This window comes from Anolis carolinensis, unplaced genomic scaffold, assembly GCF_035594765.1.
Source record: "Anolis carolinensis isolate JA03-04 unplaced genomic scaffold, rAnoCar3.1.pri scaffold_7, whole genome shotgun sequence".
NCBI lineage: Eukaryota > Metazoa > Chordata > Lepidosauria > Squamata > Dactyloidae > Anolis > Anolis carolinensis.
This window is the reverse complement of record NW_026943818.1, coordinates 37,326,379-37,346,015: the sequence shown is the minus strand read 5'-3', so window position 1 is coordinate 37,346,015 and position 19,637 is coordinate 37,326,379. Positions and strand designations below refer to the sequence as shown.

Here is a 19,637-nt window from a genome sequence, read left to right as displayed (position 1 = left end):
CTGATCCGAAGTGCAATACCTCCAGAGCTCCTCCCACCTGGGTCTTAACAACGGAACCGGTTCCTTTTCAGGGCGTCCCCTGTTTCACGTTGGCGCCTTTCCTTCGAGGAGCTAAAAATCTGCTTCCTCCTATCTGGCTCCTTTGTTCAGTACCCTGAATCAGATCTAGAGAGAGAAAGGGACTGCCAGAGAAATTTGGATGTGAAATGAGGTCAAATTGTTGGTCGGAGGGCCCTCCTTGCAGCCGTTTCTCTCCCCAGCCTGTTCCAGAATATCTGGACCAAGGTCGCCGCTTGGAATTTTAGCCTAAAAATTGATTTTTTGGAACTTCCAAGCAAGTCCCTTCGTGGTAAAGCCAAATTATGTTATCGACCGCGTTTTAGGGGATCGGGCCCTTAAGGAGGGACCCGATCTGGTCCTGAGAGAACAGACCTTGGCGGAGCCAATAGGAAGATATGAGCCGCAATACAACCTGAAGCCGAAATGAAGAAGGTCCGCCAAAGTTGAAGGAAAATTCCGCCAAGGAGTCTTTATTGAGCGATTCAGCTGAAAAGGACCCTAGCAGACTGAATGATCACTACTAGAGTCCTTTTCAGCTGAATCGCTCAATAAAGACTCCTTGGCGGAATTTTCCTTCAACTTTGGCGGACCTTCTTCATTTCGGCTTCAGTTTGTATTGCGGCTCATATTTTCCTATTGGCTCCGCCAAGGTCCGTTCTCTCAGGACCAGATCGGGTCTCTCCTTAAGGGCCCGATCCCCTAAAACGCGGTCGATAACAGTATGACACAGCAAACGAGATCTATATGCTGGATTATTATTATTATTATTATTACAGACACAAAGACATAGTATGACACAGCAAATGAGATCTATATGCTGGATTATTATTATTATTATTATTATTATTATTATTATTATTATTATTATAGACACAAAGACATAGTATGACACAGCAAATGAGATCTATATGCTGGATTATTATTATTATTATTATTATTATTATTATTATTGACACAACGACGTTGTATGACACAGCAAACAAGATAGATATGCTGGGTTTCGTTTCACAAAATCACAAGTCGAACACTTCCCAAGTGTCTAGGACTGTGTGATGTATTTTCGGATGATGCGTGCAGATCCCAGTAGGGTGGCCTTTTGCAGTTGGCAGATCGTGATTTTGTCAATGTCTATTGTTTCCAAATGCCGGCTGAGATCTTTTGGCACGGCACCCAGTGTGCCCATCACCACCGGGACCACCTGCACTGGTTTCTATTATTATTATTATTATTATTATTATTATTATTATTATTATTATTATTATTATTATTATTATTATATGTCCATACATACATATACACACTCATACTCTTCACTGACTCATATATATATATATATATATATATATATATTAGCTGTGCCCGGCCACGCGTTGCTGTGGCTTTTTGGATTTGTTTGTTGGCCAAGTGGATTAGCAGTGAATAGCCTTGCAGCCGCAAAGTGTGGCCGTTTTCTTCCTATTGTGATCCTAGTTTGGTGAGGTGGAATACACTGAATAGTCTCGGTGTGGCAGGTATGCATGCTGTTATTAGTCCCCTTGATTAGCATGTAATGGCCTTGCAGCTTCAAAGCCTGGCTGCTTCCTCCTCCCTGGGGGAATCCTTTGTTTGGAGGTGCTAGCTGGCCCTGATGGAGCCCCCTCCCTTCCTGTCCAGGGAGTTGAAGAAGGACCAGCAGAAGACAGGGCTCCATGGAAGGCGCCTCCCCAGGCTGCTGGAATCAATAGCCAGGATATTCAGTCATAATAGGAAGGATGGGGGTGGACTACAATCTCCCCAAAATCTTGGCTTCATTCCCCCAAAACTTCCCCAATATTCCCAGTTGGCCGTGTTGGGTCTGTGGGCCAAGTCTGGTGGAGACCCATCACTTGCTGGGTTCAGTGTTCTCTGAATACAGGTGAACTACAATTCCCAGACCCCAAAACCGTGCCAGTATTCACAGCTGGGCACGTTGAGTCTGTGTGGCAAGTCTGGTCCAGATGGAACGTGGTTCTCTTCCGTGCTCTCTGGATACGGGCCAAGTTCCACTCCTGGATCGCAAACCCAACCCCCTCCAAACCCCGCGAGGAGACCACGTTGGCCGGGTTGGCTCTTGCACGGCATCCCATTGGGTTGGGTTCTATGGGTCTACACTGCCTTAGTATTATTATTATTATTATTATTATCTATATATATAAAAGAGTGATGGCATCACGGCGACTCACAAAACAACAAAAGTACAGGCCCCGCAACCTCAAAATTTGACAACACAACCCATCATCCATGCCTCCAGGTTGATACAACAAAAAGAAAAGAAAAATAAAGTCCTAATTAGAGGGAGAGCAATAATTTTTTTAATCCAATTGCTGCCAGTTTAGAGGGCTAATCTCTGCCCACTTCATCTCCTAGCAACCAACTCAGCCAAGGGAAAGCCAGGGTTCAGTTAGGGTACAGGCAGACTTAGGCCTCACTTAGGCTTCTTCCACAGATTATCAGATTTTAACTGGATTATATGGCAGTGTAGACTCAAGGCCCTTCCACACAGCTATATAACCCATTTATAATCTTATATTATCTGCTTTGCACTGGATTATCTTGACTCCACACTACCATATAATCCACTTCAGTGTGCATTTTATACAGCTGTGAAGAAGGGGCCTCATATAATCCAGTTCTAAGCAGATAATATAAGATTATCAATATACAGTAGAGTCTCACTTATCCAACATAAACAGGCCGGCAGGATAAGTGAATATGTTGGATAATAAGAAGGGATTCAGGAAAAGCTGATTAAACATCAAATTAGGTAATCGTTATACAAATTAAGCACCAAAACATCATATTATACAACAAATTTGACAGAAAAAGTAGTTCCATGCGCAGTAATGCTATGTAGTAAATACAGTAGAGTCTAACTTATCCAACACTCACTTATCCAATGTTCTGGATTATCCAATGCATTTTTGTAGTCAATGTTTTCAATATATCGTGATATTTTGGTGCTAAATTCATAAATACAGTAATTACTACATAGCATTACTGTGTTTTGAACTACTTTTTCTGCCAAATTTGTTGTCTAACATGATATTTTGCTGCTTCATTTGTAAAATCATAACCTAATTTGATGTTTAATAGGCTTTTCCTTAATGCCTCCTTATTATCCAACATATTCGCTTATCCAGTATTCTGCCAGTCCATTTATGTTGGATAAGTGAGACTCTACTGTACTGTATTTACAAATTTACCATTAAAATATCACAATAAATTTAAAACACTGACTACAAAAACATTGATTATGAAAAGGCAGACTGGGTTGGATAATCCAGAACACTGTATAAGTGAATGTTGGATAAGTGAGATTCTACTTTATTATGAAATAATTACTGGGATAGAATAATGCAGAACAATATAATCTCTAAAACCAGGACAGTAAATAAACGGGAATTCCACACAGGAAACAATCAGGGCCAGCTAACACCTCCCAACAAAGTATTCCCATCATCAAAGTCTGGCAAATCCTCTGTTTTCTCAGGGCCACAGACAGTAGAAGCACATAAAATATCGCAAACAACATCACTCTGAAAACAAGGGAATTCCAAACAGGAAAGAATCAGGGCCAGCTAACACCTCCCAACAAAAAATTCACTCAGGGAGGAAACAGCCAGGCTTTAAAGCTGCAAGGCCATTACATCCTAATCATTTTTCCTAATTGCAGCATTCATACTTGCCTCCAACAGACAAAAAAACCAATCAGAAATATTGTATATTCACAACCTTTAGGAAATAATATCCCCTGGTGGTGCAGCGTGTTAAAGCGCTGAGCTGCTGAACTTCTGGACCGAAAGGCCACAGGTTTGAATTGGGGGAGCGGAGAGAGCCCCCACTGTTAGCCCCAGCTTCTGCCAGAAGTTCAAAAACATGCAAATGAGAGTAGATGAATAGGTACTGCTCCGGCGGGAAGGTAACGGCGCTCCATGCAGTCATCCCACATGACCTTGGAGGAGTCTACGGACAACGCCGGCTCTTCGGCTTAGAAATGGAGATGAGCACCAACCCCCAGAGTCAGACATTTCTAGACTTAATGTCTGGGGAAAACCTTTACCCTTTACCTTAACTACCACCAATTCCTCAATACTTTATTTCCCAGACCACCAGACTTCGCCACAGCAACGCGTGACCGGGCACAACTAGTTATTATTATATAATGCGGTTGGAACGGCCTTGGACTGCATTTCATGGGTCTTTGCTGACCATATAATTCAGTTTGGACTGCATTGGTCTTATATTTGCTTTCAATGGCTGCATTTCAGTATTAATGTCCATACAAGGTTATGTGATGACAGACGATGGAGCATAGCATTAATACAAACTCTCAAGCAACCAGAGACGACTCTCAGTTATCCGACATCGCCCACTCCCCGCGGGTGCTGGTTAAATGAGAGTCAACTGTCATACCATTAATACAAACTCTGAAGCAACCAGAGACGACTCTCAGTTATCCGGCATCAACCACTCCCCTCGGGTGCCGGTTAAATGAGAGTCGACTGTCAGAGCATTAATGCAAACTCTCAAGCAACCAGAGATGAGTCTCTAATGTTCTGACCATTTCTAATTTAAACTAAACAGCGAAACTGAGGCCCTGGGCTGAGTGGGTTGCTAGGAGACCAAGTGGGCGGAGCTTAGCCCTCTAACTGGCAGCTATTGGATAAAAACAATTATTCCTTTCCCTCCAATTAGGACTTCATTTTTCTTTTCTTTTTGTTGTATCAACCTAGAGCCGTGGATGATGGGTTGTGTTGTCAAATTTCGAAGTTGGAGGGGCTGTTTTGTCTGGTGCCCTGATTCCATCACTCTTTTATATATATAGATATATATAGATATATACACACACACATCCTCCTAATTATCATTATTATTATTATATATGCATACACATATTCATACTCTTCACTGACTCTTATTATTATTATTATTATTATTATTATTATTATATGTGCATACATACATACTCATACTCTTCACTGACATATATATATATATATATATATATATATATATATATATATATATATATATATTCAAATAATTTAGAATTTAGATATATACTCATTCTCCACACCGGCTTCCAATTTTTATATATATATATACACATTTACTCATACTCTTCACCAGCTCCTAATACTTTTATATATATACTCCTAATTATCATTATTATTATTATTATTATATATACGCATACACATACATACACATACATACTCTTCACCAGCTCCCAATACTTTTATATAATCCTTATTATTATTATTATTATTATTATTATTATTATTATTATTATTATATACACGCATACATACACATACACTCATACTCTTCACTGACTCATATTTTTATTATTATATGTGCATACAAACATATACACACTCATACTCTTCACTGACTCATATATACACACACACACACACACACACTAATAATTTATATATTATTTACTTATACCAGGCTAGGATTCTGACTATTTTTTTCCATTTTAATATACGAATATAAGAATTTTTTTCTTCTCTTTGTTGGCAAAACGATTCTAGTTCGGAGCCAGAGAACATAGCTTTTTCGACAATTAAATGGCTTGGAAATTCGGATTTGGAATGAACTACAAGCCAGCCGCTCCACCTGCCATTCTTCTATTCCATCCAATAATAATACTAATACTTTTAACCATCTGTTTCAAGATGCTCCCTGCCGGCTGGAGAAGGAACAACAAGCTTTGGATATATTTCAACCTTTATAAGAGAAACTAGCTTGAGTATAATATAGTGCAGGGGTCCTCAAACTTTTTAAGTGGAGGGCCGGTTTATGGCCCCTCAGATTGCTGAATTATCATTTAAAAAATACAAATTCCTATGCACACTGCACGTCTTATTTGTAGTGCAAAATAAAAAACCCAACATTTATTTATTTATGTATTTACTACATTTATATCCCACCCTCTCTCACCCCGAAGGGGACTCAGAGCGGCTTAAAAGGTGTATGTACAAACAATATATTATATTGTGTTGTCGAAGGCTTTCATGGCCGGGATCACAGGGTTGTTGTATGTCTTTCGGGCTGTGTGGCCATGTTCCAGAAGTATTCTCTCCTGACGTTTCGCCCACATCTATGGCAGGCATCCTCCGAGGTTGTGAGGTATGGAGAAACTAAGTAAGGAAAGGAAAGAATATATATCTGTGGAGAATCCAGGGTGTGGCAAGAGTCCTTTGTCACTGGGAGCCAGCATTAATGTTTCAGTTAATCACCCTAATTAGCATTGGAAAGGTTTTGTCTCTTGCCTGGCGGCATCCTTTGTTCAGTCAAGCCCTCAGAGTTTTGGTTCCCATCCACTGTTTTGATTTTGGAGTTTTGTAATACTGGGAGCCAGATTGTGTTCATTTTCATGGTTTCTTCCTTTCTGTTGAAGTTGTCCACATGCTTGTGGATTTCAATGGCTTCTCTGTGTCGTCTGACATGAGAGTTGTTGGAATGGTCCAGCATTTTTGTGTTCTCAAATAATATTCTGTGTCCAGGCTGGTTCATCAAATGCTCTGCTATGGCTGATTTCTCTGGTTGAATTAGTCTGCAGTGCCTTTCATGTTCTTTGACTCGTGTTTGGGCAATGCTGCGTTTGGTGGTCCCTATGTATACTTGTCCACAGCTGCATGGTATCCGGTAGACTCCTGCAGAGGAGAGGGGATCCCTCTTGTCCTTCGCTGACCGTAGCATTTGTTGGATTTTCTTTGTATATAATATATATATTATATTATTAGCATATCACATTAGCATTATATATTACTATATTGTACTATACCACTATACCTTAATATTATTAGTAATGTTACATTTGATATATAATATATAATTCATATTATATATTATACAATATTATTATGTTGTATTATTATTATTATTACCTGCCCTGAGTCCCATGCTGGGTGAGAAGGGCGGGGTAGAAATACTGTAATAAATAAATAAATATTATATTGTATTACATTATAATATGATCAATATTATATGTATACACAATATATTATATTATTAGGATTGCACAGTATTAGTAAATTAAAGAACATATTTAAAAATAAAAACAATTTTAAGCAGTATACTGTGTAAACCTATCAGGATTTCAATGGGAAGTGTGGGCCTGCTTCTGGTCAATGAGATAGTCAAGTTAAGAAGGATTGTTGTTGTTGTGCCTTCAAGTCATTTCGGACTTTGGGCAAGCCTAAGTCTAAAACTGAGGGCAAGGGTCAGGTCAATTACCTTGGAGGGCCACATCTGGCCCCCGGGCCTTAGTTTGGGGACCCCTGGTATAGTGTGAAATTGTGCTAGGAGTTTACAGCTGTGTGTGAAATCCAGTAGTGCAGAGGTTAAATGCATAGAGTGGAAATGAAATTGCTAGAGGGTAACTTTGGGAAGTTTCCGTTTTACAGCTGTTTAGAGATAAGAATGGAATGTTCTCACTCCTAAAGCATGCTTTGATGTAGACGGACAGAGTCTGGTGATCGTCCGATCTGTTGTACCATTGGGTGACAGGATTGTTGGTAAAAATGGATTAGTTTAGTGTGAAATTGTGCTAGGAGTTTAAAGCAGTGTGTGAAATCCAGTAGTGCAGAGGTTAAATGCACAGAGTGGAAATGAAATTGCCGTTTTCCAGCTGGACGTGTGTTTATTTAGAGATAAGAATGGAATGTTCTCACTCCTAAAGCACATCGGATCTGTTGTTCCATTGGGTGACAGGACTGTTGGTAGAAATGGATTAGTATAGTGTGAAATTGTGCTAGGAGTTTAAGCTGTGTGTGAAATCCAGTAGTGCAGAGGTTAAATGCATAGAGTGGAAATGAGATTGCTAGAGGGTAACTTTGGGAAGTTTCCGTTTTTCAGCTGTTTAGATAAGAATGGAATGTTCTCACTCCTAAAGCCTGCTTCCATGTAGACGGACAGTCTGGTGATCCTCCGATCTGTCTTGTATAGTTGTAAACAACAATCAAGTTTGAGCTGCTTGGGGTGTCCGTAAGATCCGTACCCTCAAAAATTCTTTTGGTAAATATCAACTTTTTAAGTCAATTCATTCACACCAGAGAAGAGTTAGGAAGGGCAAGAGACAGGATTGGGATTGAGAGCATGAAATATACAACCCTAAACGGTTATGTTTAATAAATAATTTCCATATTATACACTTGTTTTTGCCAAAGAATGCTACAAAAGGGTTATTTGGGGGCCCAAAGCGACGGCAACGATTCCTGGGGTCCAAACACTTGCAGAAGAAGCATGTGAGCATCTAGACCGTTCCCATACTGAATGCCTTAGGCCCTCACGTCGGACGGAAGATATCCAGCGGTTGCACTTCTTATCCTTATCCAGAGACCCACGGGAAAGAAAGGAAGTCTATAAGAAGCACAAGAGAGGCAGAGCAGAGGGGTAAGAGGACAAAAATCGATCCCTTCTTGACAAGGATGGTCACCCGCATTGCATCGAGGGTCCAGATTTGCTCCTGAGCCTCAAAATAAATGGGTTATTATTATCACATGTACACACCGCAAAGAGCTATCAGTGTTCATGTCTGGATTTCTGTGAACCTTGAAACGACATGGTGGACCACCACTTGGACATCTGAGGAGGGTTGTTGCTCGTGGAAATGTAATGTGGAAAATAACATCCACAATCCAGAGGCGATCACTCGCTTTGGCTGTCGTCGCTGTCGGAATAGGCGCCCAAGAGGCTGAGAGACGAAGGACCGGAAGACGCCACGGTTGCTCCGTTCCCGTGTCCTAGGAAGCGAGACGGAGACACGTCAACTTGGGTTCCAAAGGGAACAAAATCTGGCTTCCAGTATTTTAAAAAAAACTCCAGAATCAGGACAGTGAATAAAGGACAATAAAAGAATTCCAGACAAGAAACAATCAGGGACAGTTAACACCTCCCAACAAAAGATTCCCCCTAACATAGCAGCTCTTGAATATTTTCTTTAAATACTGATAGATAAACACAGATGTCTATTCTAAGCAAAGAGTAAGATATACAAAACACAATGATGGTTCAAAACATATGTTATAAACACAGTATGTATATTAGAGCAACATATACATTCAACATTCACAAATATAATGCCCTGGTCAATGTTATAATACACAGATGTATCTTACTGAATATATTCAAACATAATTACTGTATATACTCGAGTATAAGCCTAGTTTTTCAGCCCTTTTTTAAGACTGAAAAAGCCCCCCTTGGCTTATACTCGGGTGAGGGTCCTGGTTGGCTTGTATTTGGGTCAGCTTATACTCGAGAATATATGGTACATTTATTATTTTTCTCTTATTATTGTTGCTACTATTACATTTATTTTTACTCTATTTTTATTATTATGAATAATACATTTATTATTTCACTCTGATTGTTATGATTGAGCCTCATGGCTCTGTTACTGACAGACGTGGGCGTAAGACTCCTCGAGAGTCAGATACTCTCGAGGAGCGAGAGAGAAAAAGACTGCGAGACATATTTGCAGCACCATCTGACGAAGAGTCTTTCGAGGGGTTTACGGAGAGAATGGAGGAGGGGCTGGTTAGCTCGGAGGAGGATGAGATGGATTGGACTCGGGTAAGGGAGGAATTGGGTGCCACTGGCCATGATGGGACAGAAGATGAATGGGGACCTTCAGGATTAGACCCATGGCTTAGCTGGAGGGATGGGACGGGATCCACAGCTGGAGATGCTGTTGGGCGTAGTCAGAGGTGTTCCAGCTCTGACGAGGAAAGTGATGAGGAAACGCCCGGGTTAAGGAGGACAGCTGACAGTGATGAGGATTTGTAACTGGCATAAAATGGGGCTTGGGAGCAATTGCAAATTGCGTTGGGCAAGGTAATCTGGACAAACGCTTGGGATCTGTGTGTGTGGGACGCTTTCCTGAAGACTGGTGTGTTTTCCTGTGCTGAGACCTTGACCTTCCGTCGTCTTCTTGACGGACGCCATCTCCTGCTTTGAGAACTCGGACTGAACTGACCACGGCTTGTCTTCCCCCCTTCTTGGACTTGGAAAAACTACAAACGTCTGCTTCTGGCTTTGATCTACGGAACGGAACTGGTCTACTCTACTGCTACAATCCTTGGCTGATCTGCTCGTGTTGGAGATCCTGTCTGCTGTGTGTGTGTGGGAGCGACGCAAGTTACTCTAAGCACAGTGTTGGCAGCAGAGAGGAATCTGCTGCCAATTAGTTGCATTCTTTGTATCTTTTGTTCCTTGGCTTTCGTTTTGTTTATACCCAGGCTGAAGCAAGCAGTTTGTTTTTACCCGGATTAAACTCCGGTTTAATCCGGTTTATCTTTTGAACATTTACTTTTGTCCCTTTTTGCTCCTAAAGGCAAAAACTGCCTGGCCCTTGTGTTTTACGGGCATTTTTGAGTTCTGTAATCTAATAAACTCTGTTACTTTGAATCTTGTGGCGTTCTGTCCTTGACACTGATATTATTATTATTGCATTTATTATTTTACCCTATTTATTATTACATGTATTATTTCCCTGTATTTATTATTATTATTACATGTATTATTTTACTCTATTCTTATTAAAAGGATACATAAACACATTGACATTGAAGAAGATGAGAATCATGATTGGATCAGAGTTGGACAGTTTTATCTTAAATTTGAGCTTGATGTAAATATTCAAAAACATTTAACCTACGGATGCCTCAATTAATGTAATGTTATTGGTATCTATTTTTATTTCTGAAATTTCCCACCCTCAGCTTATACTTGAGTTAATGTTTTCCCAGTTTTTTTGTGGCAAAATTAGGTGCCTTGGCTTATATTTGGGACAGCTTATACTCGAGTATATACTGTGTGTTTATGTTTTAATTGCTTTATGTTTTAATTGACTGACTGTATGTTTTTTAATATGCCGAGGAGATAGGGTGAGATATATATATATATATATATATATATATAATTATTATTATCTTTAAAAACCCTGAAAATCCCTTACCTAGATGACACTCAAAAATCTTATTTTTCCATGACATGTTCTGCCTGACATTTGCTCTTTGCGCACAATATAAGGTCATGCAAATAATGATTTGGCTTGCTGGATAATGCATACGTGGGATGAACTATGAACATGTCACCCGAGGATAGTGCATACATGGAACAAACTATGGACACTTCACCTGATGTGATGAGCAATGTGTTATATAAGTTACAAGGCAACTATGCAGGTCCAAAAGGATTATAATAGTCAGCAAATTCCGTTTGCTGACTTTCTGCGCATGCTTGTGAAAAATTGTATAAATAGGAAAGCCACTACAGGCAAGGGGTGGCATTGGGTTTTCTGGGCATTAGCTAACATTGTCACCTGCTCTTGGCCAAAAGTAAACAGACCTCACAACCTGAGGATGCCTGCCATAGATATGGGTGAAACATCAGGAAAGAATGCTTCTGGAACATGGCCAGACAGCCCGAAAAACTCACAGCAACCCCATATTCCCTCACTTTATTACCTGAGGATGCACCCTGGCTTGCGGGTCCGTTTGTCTTCCTCTTTGGGGCCACCATTCCCGAAAGCTGGGCTTTGTGGGTCAGGTTGCCCACACTCCTCTCCCAGCTTTCCACCTTCTGCCTCTTCGCTGGAGGCTCAGGGTTCTGGGAAAGGAAGCGCAGGATTAAGTCGTGGGGTGCAGTGGTTTTGGATATACAGTGATACCTTGACTTAAGAGTTTAACCTGTTTTGTGACCAAAGCAAAGCAAATTTTCGCACTGAAATGCTATAAACTTAGGGTGAGCTCCCGCTGTTAGCCCCAGCTTCTGCCAACCAAGCAATTCGAAAACATGCCAATATGAGTAGATCAATAGGAAGGTAACAATGCTCCCCTGCATGTTAATACCTACCTCCTGTAGGATATCTGTTGGCTTTGCTTTTGTCAGAGGTTTCGCAGGCGCCAGAGCCCGGTCCTCGTCCGAATCGGAGTCTTCCAGCAACCGCCTGCTCTGCGCTTGCTCCAACATCTCTCTGGACATGAGAGAGCAGAATAAAAGCTTTAAGATGCAGCATTGCAAGCGGGTGAGGGAGACAATTTGGTCCTCCCAGGGAAGGGTGATAATAAGATGGGAAAGTTTTGTATTTATTTTTTACATTGTTTGGTATTTATTTATTTACATTTACCCTTCTCACCCCAAAGGGAACTCTGAGCAGCTTACAAATTATATGTACATACAATATATTATATTATTAGCATAGCACAATATCAGCATTATATATTACTATATTGTACTATTATTAGTAATATTACATGAAATATATAATATTATAATGCATTATTATTAGTATTATTTTGTATTACCTTATAATATTCTCAATACTTTATATAATATATTATAATATATTATGTTATATTGTAAATAGATTTTAGATTTTCCAATAAGCCTTTATTTGGCATATACAAATATCAAGACAGTGTAAAATGCAGAATATACAATAGAAAAACAAAAGAAAAACTTCACGATTGTCATACATTCAATTTGCAGACATTGTTTAGAAACCTTGCCACTGTGAAACAAGTTAAAATCTTGGGAATTTCAAAGCATGACTACTTTGTCTGGCTCTGATTGGTGTTTCATAAAATTTATAGCTTGGAGTAGCAAGCTTGATCTTGGTTCCTGGTTTATATATATATATCTATATATATAAAAGGGTAATGAAATTTCAGCCTAGGACAAAACAACAAAACTACACATCCCAGAAACACTAAACTTGGCAGCACAACCCCTCATCCATGCCTCTACGTTCATACAACAAAAAGAAAAGAAAAATAAAGTCCTAATTAGAGGGAGAGGAATACTTGTTTTTATCCAATCGCTGCCAGTTAGAAGGCTAAGCTCCGCCCACTTGGTCTCCTAACAACCCACTCAGCCCAGGGGACAGGCAGAGTTAGGCCTCACTTAGGCCTCTTCCACACTGCCTATAAAATACAGATTATCTGATTTTAACTGGATTATATGGCAGTGTAGACTCAAGGCCCTTCCACACAGCTATATAACCCATTTATAATGGACTTAATGTCAGGGAAAAACTTTTACCCTTTACCTTAACTACGACCAATTTCTCAATACTTTATTTCCCATACCACCAGACTTCGCCACAGCAACGCGTGACCGGGCACAGCTAGTATGTATATACAGTATATGTATATGTATGTATCTCACTTATCCAACATAAATGGGCCGACAGAACATTGGATAAGCAAATATGTTGCATAATAAGGAGAGATTAAGGAAAAACCTATTAAACATAAAATTAGGTTATGATTTTACAAATTAAGCACCAAAACATCACATTATACAACAAATTTGACAGAAAAAGTAGTTCAATACACAGTAATGCTACGTAGTAATTACTGTATTTATGAATTTAGCACCAAAATATAATGATTTATTGAAAACACTGACTACAAAAATGCGTTGGATAATCCAGAACGTTGGATAAGCGAGTGTTGGATAAGAGAGACTCTACTGTATTAGCACAGTATACCATTATACTGTAATATTATTAGTAACATTACGTATAATATATAATAGAGTATATTTTATTTATTTATTTATTTATTTACATCATTTATATTCCGCCCTTCTCACCCCGAAGGGGACTCAGGGCGGATCACATTACACATATTAGGCAAACATTCAATGCCTTTTTAATACAGGACAAAGACGAACAACATAGCTCCAAGCGGGCCTCAAACTTATGACCTCCTGGTCAGTGACTCATTGCTCTCCCGTCTGCGCCACAGCCCCGGGCTAATCAATTTTATAATGTATTATTATTAGTATTGTATTGCAATACATTATAATATTATTATCAATATTATATATACAATATATTATATAAGCAATATATTATATTATATTATATTATATTATATTATATTATATTATATTGTAAATAAATTCCATGTCCTCCTCTCCTTGCACTGACAAAATCCAAAAACTAACCAACGTGACACTTGGATTCCTGCTATTTCCTCGTTGCTGTACAGCTTATACGTGATGCCGGATATATAGAATACGTTTGGATAATACGTATGGAAAGACCCACAAAAACCAGAAGACAGGAAGAGAAGAGCCAAGGTCCTCAAACTTTTTAAACAGAGGGGCAGTTCACAACAACAACAACAATAATAAAAATAGAGCTGGAAGAGACTGCTTGGGCCATCTAGTCCAACCCTTTTCATTCTGCCTTCATGCAGGGAAAGCACAATCAAAGCATCCCCAACAGATGGCCATCCAGCCTTAACAACAACAACAATGATGATGATGATGATGATGATGATGATAATAATAATAATAATAATAGAGCTGGAAGAGACTGCTTGGGCCATCTAGTCCAACCCCTTTCATTCTGCCTTCATGCAGGGAAAGCACAATCAAAGCATCCCCAACAGATGGCCATCCAGCCTTAACAACAATAATGATGATAATAATAATAACAATAGAGCTGGAAGAGACTGCTTGGGCCATCTAGTCCAACCCCTTTCATTCTACCTTCATGCAGGGAAAGCACAATCAAAGCAGCCCCAACAGATGGCCACCCAGCCTTAATAATATTAATATTCATAATAATAATAGAGTTGGAAGGAACCTCTAAAGACAATCGTCAGGCAAAAGCACAATCAAAGCAGCCCTGACAGATAGCCATCCAACAATAACAACAATTAAAATACCATAATAAATAGGGTTGGAAGAGACCCCTTGGGCTATCTAGTCCAACCACCGCAGGAACCTTACTTCATTTCCAGCTCGTCCTCCTCGGCCTCCCACTGTTTCCGCCGCTCTTCGCTGTCCTTGTACTGCTGCAGCATGGCTTCAAAGTCCACATCGGCCTGGCGCTGGTTGAGCTCCTTCAGCTCCTGAAGGTTCTCCAGGACTTCCATCTCCAGCTTGGAGTCCTTGGTCCTGTTCTCCAAAACCTTGCGCATTCAAGGGGAGGCAACAGCATGAATAGCGTTGAGAAAACGTCGAGAACGTGATCCAGGCTTTGACAATACACCAAAGGGCTGTTTATAATCATTATTATTATTATTATTATTATTATTATTATTATTATTAATAATAAGAAGAAGAAGCAGTCAAAGAAGAACATGCCCTGGCAGAATATGTAAAGCAAAGTGAAGAACCTGCTTTGATTGAAGTCCAAAATCAGAAACTCCTCAAAACACGGCAGACAAAAAATCAGTACAAGAAAACCGCACTACAAACTAGAGCAGACAGCTGGCACAACAAAACATTGCATGGAAAGTTCCTTGACAAAATTGAAGGAAAAGCTGACAAGGAGAAGACCTGGCTCTGGCTCACGAATGGGACCCTGAAGGAGGAGACAGAAGGCCGGATCCTTGCAGCCCAGGAGCAAGCCATCATTATCATTATTATTATTATCATTATTATCCAGCTTTCCCTTTCTAAAAAGAAAAAACTAAAAGAGGTTATTATTATTATTATTATTCAGCTTTCTATGTCTAAAAATACTCAAAGCAGCTCACAACAAAAGCAGGCGCGATGTTACTCCTGTGTCACTATAACAATATAATAATATATAATACTAATATTATGTTATACTATGACTATAATGTATATACATATGTTGATAGGGGAGCTTACAAGTTATATGTACATACAATATATTATATTATTACCCCCTTTCCCCGAAAATAAGACATCCCCAAAAAATAAGACCTAGTAGAGGTTTTACTGAATTGCTAAATATAAGGCCTCCCCCGAAAGTAAGACCTAGCAAAGTTTTTGTTGCATGCCCGGCGCCCACCAAACAAAACACCATAGCATGCAGGATTGGTAAATGTACATACCAGTTGTATATGGAAATAATGGTAGTAACAAGAAATTCTTGACAGGAGTCACAGTTTGTGTTGGTTTGTTATGACAATTACTGTACAGTATAGAATAAATGTTCATTTTTTGTTCAACAATAAATGTGAATTCTTCTTCATGTAAAAATAAGACATCCCCTGAAAATAAGACCTAGCACATCTTTGGGAGCAAAAAATAATAAAAGACACTGTCTTATTTTCAGGGAAACACGGCAGCATAGCACAATATAAGCATAATATAAATATTACTATATTGTACTATACGACTATACTGCAGTATTATTAGTAATATTACATGTAATATATAATATACAATTAAAATGGTGCATTATTATATTGTATTACATTATAATATTTTATCAATATTATATGTACAGTAGAGTCTCACTTATCCAACGTTCTGGATTATCCAACGCATTTTTGTAGTCAATGTTTTCAATACATCGTGATATTTTGGTGCTAAATTCGTAAATACAGTAATTACTACATAGCATTACTGAGTACTGAACTACTTTTTCTGTCAAATTTGTTATATAACATGATGTTTTGGTGCTTAATTTATAAAATCATAACCTAATTTGATGTTTAATAGGCTTTTCCTTAATCCCTCCTTATTATCCAACATATTTGCTTATCCAACATTCTGCCAGCCTATTTATGTTGGATAAGTGAGACTCTACTGTATATATAATATATGCATAATATAAATACGACTATACTGCAATATTATTAGTATAATAATATTAATAAATACTCAAAGCAGCTCACAAAAAAAGCGGGAGTGTAGGCCCTCCTGCATTCTTGAGGCAACACCTGGATAGCTCTCCTCCAAGGAGGCCAGGGCTATTATGGGATGGAAACCGGGCATTAAAGGACCTCTCCTTCCATTTTTGCGGCCACCCAAAGTTAACCACCGATCACACCAAACTTTGAAAGATTTCGGCATAATTTTTGGGCAACCTGCCCCCAGTTGGAGAAATACCTTCATGGGATTGTTCAGCTCTTCGTCTTCTCGCTCTTTCTGCAAGCGCTTCTCTTCCTCTTCCAGCAGCTTCTCGGCCTGGAAGTTCCGGGTGGCCCCGTGCTCCATGGCGTAGTCCGTGTTCTCGGGGTCTGTCTGAGGAGACACACAAAGGGATGCACGTCAGGAGATCCCACCGGAACATTATTCAAGAATTCTCAAATTGTCTGAGTAGGCCTAATAGATCAATCTTTTCTTTCTTTGCACAAGAGAGGAGAGAAAAGACAAAAAGAGCCCTTTACTTTGAAAGTGATCTCTGCAAGGCAGCGGGTGCATTTGATGTAAAAACGGAAGATGGGGAGCCCCAGGTACGACTCGTTTTGAACCGTCTCCTTCCGGGCATTGAACTTCTTGCCCTTGTAGATGTATTCACCGCACGTCTTGCACCTAGATGGTTTAAAAGATCCAAACAATGAAGTCCGAACAAATAAGTAGAAAGCCGATCCAAACAATAGTCCCTAGGCTTTTTATCTCTTATTTATTATTATTATTAAAATTAGATATTATTATATTGTACTATATGACTATATTGCAATATTATTAGTAATATTACAAGTAATACAAATATGCAATTATAATAGTGTATTATTATTATCATTATTATTATTACATATTACCTCATGTTGAAAGGGGCCATCAACCGGACCACATATTGCCTGTCCTTTGGGAGTTTGAGCTTTGGGATTTTCGATGGATCGAAATCCGGAGGGTAGTATTTCTAGGGAAGAAAGAGAAACGGCATCAGTTTGAATAATAAACAACAACATGGTATATGTAATATAATATAATATATTGTGCTATGGTAATAATTTAATATATTGTATTGTATATACCGTACATGTAATATTGATATTATTATGAGTACAGTAGAGTCTCATTTATCTAACATAAACGGGCCGGCAGAACGTTGGATAAGCGAATATGTTGGATAATAAGGAGACATTAAGGAAAAGCCTATTAAACATCAAATTAGGTTATGATTTTACAAATTAAGTGCCAAAACATCAGGTTATACAACAAATTTGGCAGAAAAAGTAGTTCAATACACAGTAATGCTATGTAGTAATTACTGTATTTACGAATTTAGCACCACAATATCACGATGTATTGTAAACATTGACTACAAAAATGCGTTGGATAATCCAGAAGATTAGATAAGTGAGACTCTACTGTATTATACTGCATTACTTTATAATATTTTTATCAATATTATATGTATATCCAATATTTTAATTATTATTTATTATGGTAATTATATTGTATATTATAATCAATATACGGCAGCGTGGGCTCAGATAACCCAGTTCAAGGCAGATATTGTGGAATTTTCTGCCTTGATGACTGTGTGGAAGGACCCTAGGATGATCATATGGTGTGAATCTAATGCACATCCTCATTTCGGCAAGGTATTTTAGCCCAAAAAGGTGAGCATTATATTCGAGTAAATGTGGTATGTTGCCAAAACATAATTTGGCACCTGTAATGAAATATTTGTTTATTTACTACATTTATACCCCGCCCTCTCTCACCCCAAAGAGGACTCAGAGAGGCTTACAAGTTATATTTACATACAATATATTATATCATTAGCATAGCACAATAATAACATTATATACTACTATACTGCACTATCCCACTATAAAGTAAAGGTAAAGGTTTCCCCTGACGTTAAGTCCAGTCGTGACCGACTCTGGGGGTTGGTGCTCATCTCCATTTCTAAGCCGAAGAGCCGGCGTTGTCCATAGACACCTCCAAGGTCACATGGCCATTAGCATGACTGCATGGAGCGCCATTATCTTCCCACCGGAGCAGTACCTATTGATCTACTCACATTGGCATGTTTTCGAACTGCTAGGTTGGCAGGAGCTGGGGCTAACAGCGGGCGCTCACTCCGCTCCCGGGATTTGAACCTGGGACCTTTTGCTCTGCAAGTTCAGCAGCTCAGCACTTTAACGCACTTCGCCACCGGGGCTCCTATATATATACATATATTTTATATATATAATAACATATAATGTATAATATAATATAGTAGTATAATAATATAATATTAATAGAAGTAGGCTTTCCCTCACTCTCCCTGCATTTAAATGCCAGCCTTTCTCCCTTCTACTCACATTTAACACTTTTCTCTCCGACATCTTGCCTCTCTGCTGCTTCTCGCTTTTCTCCTCAGGACCGCTTCTTCGCTTTTACAGCTCCGCCCCGCCTCCTCTCTCCCCATTGGCCGTTGGATCTGTTTTCTACATCTCTATTGGTTGGCATTGCAGTCTGTTACTCATCTCCTCGTACTATTGGCTGAGGAGAGCGTCTGTCAAAAGCGTACGCTCCTCCTCAATTGCTGTACGTGAGGCTCTTCTCACGGCCACTTCCTCGCTTTAACAGCTCCGCCCCGCCTCCTCTCTCCCTATTGGCCGCCGGATCTGTTTTCCGCATCTCTATTGGTTGACACGGCAGTCTGTTACTCGTCTCCTCATACTATTGGCTGAGAAGAGCGTCTGTCAAAAGCGTACGCTCCTCCTCAACTACTATGTGAGGCGGTGTGTCCTTCCTAAAAGTGGCCCGATGCTGCGACGAAAGCTACCGCTCCTTTGGTTCCGGGATTAAAAGGAGTTGGGTTTTCTATGTGTGAGAATGTTCTGCGTTGAGTAATAATAATAATAATAGTAATAATAGTA

General features: G+C 39.3%; 1 protein-coding gene across 1 annotated transcript; it reads right to left on the bottom strand.

Annotated features, from left to right (window-relative positions):
• Positions 1 to 8,195: 8,195 nt before the first annotated feature.
• On the bottom strand, positions 8,196 to 19,221 carry yju2 (YJU2 splicing factor homolog). Its single transcript, XM_008124618.3, has 8 exons — positions 19,077 to 19,221; positions 17,577 to 17,677; positions 17,202 to 17,346; positions 16,921 to 17,055; positions 14,842 to 15,023; positions 11,950 to 12,070; positions 11,562 to 11,703; positions 8,196 to 8,834 (listed from the first exon to the last, which is right to left on the bottom strand). The coding sequence occupies exons 1-8, from the start codon at positions 19,098 to 19,100 to the stop codon at positions 8,740 to 8,742; spliced, it is 945 nt and encodes a 314-aa protein (XP_008122825.1). The 5' UTR covers positions 19,101 to 19,221; the 3' UTR covers positions 8,196 to 8,739.
• Between the last annotated feature and the right edge of the window lie 416 nt (positions 19,222 to 19,637).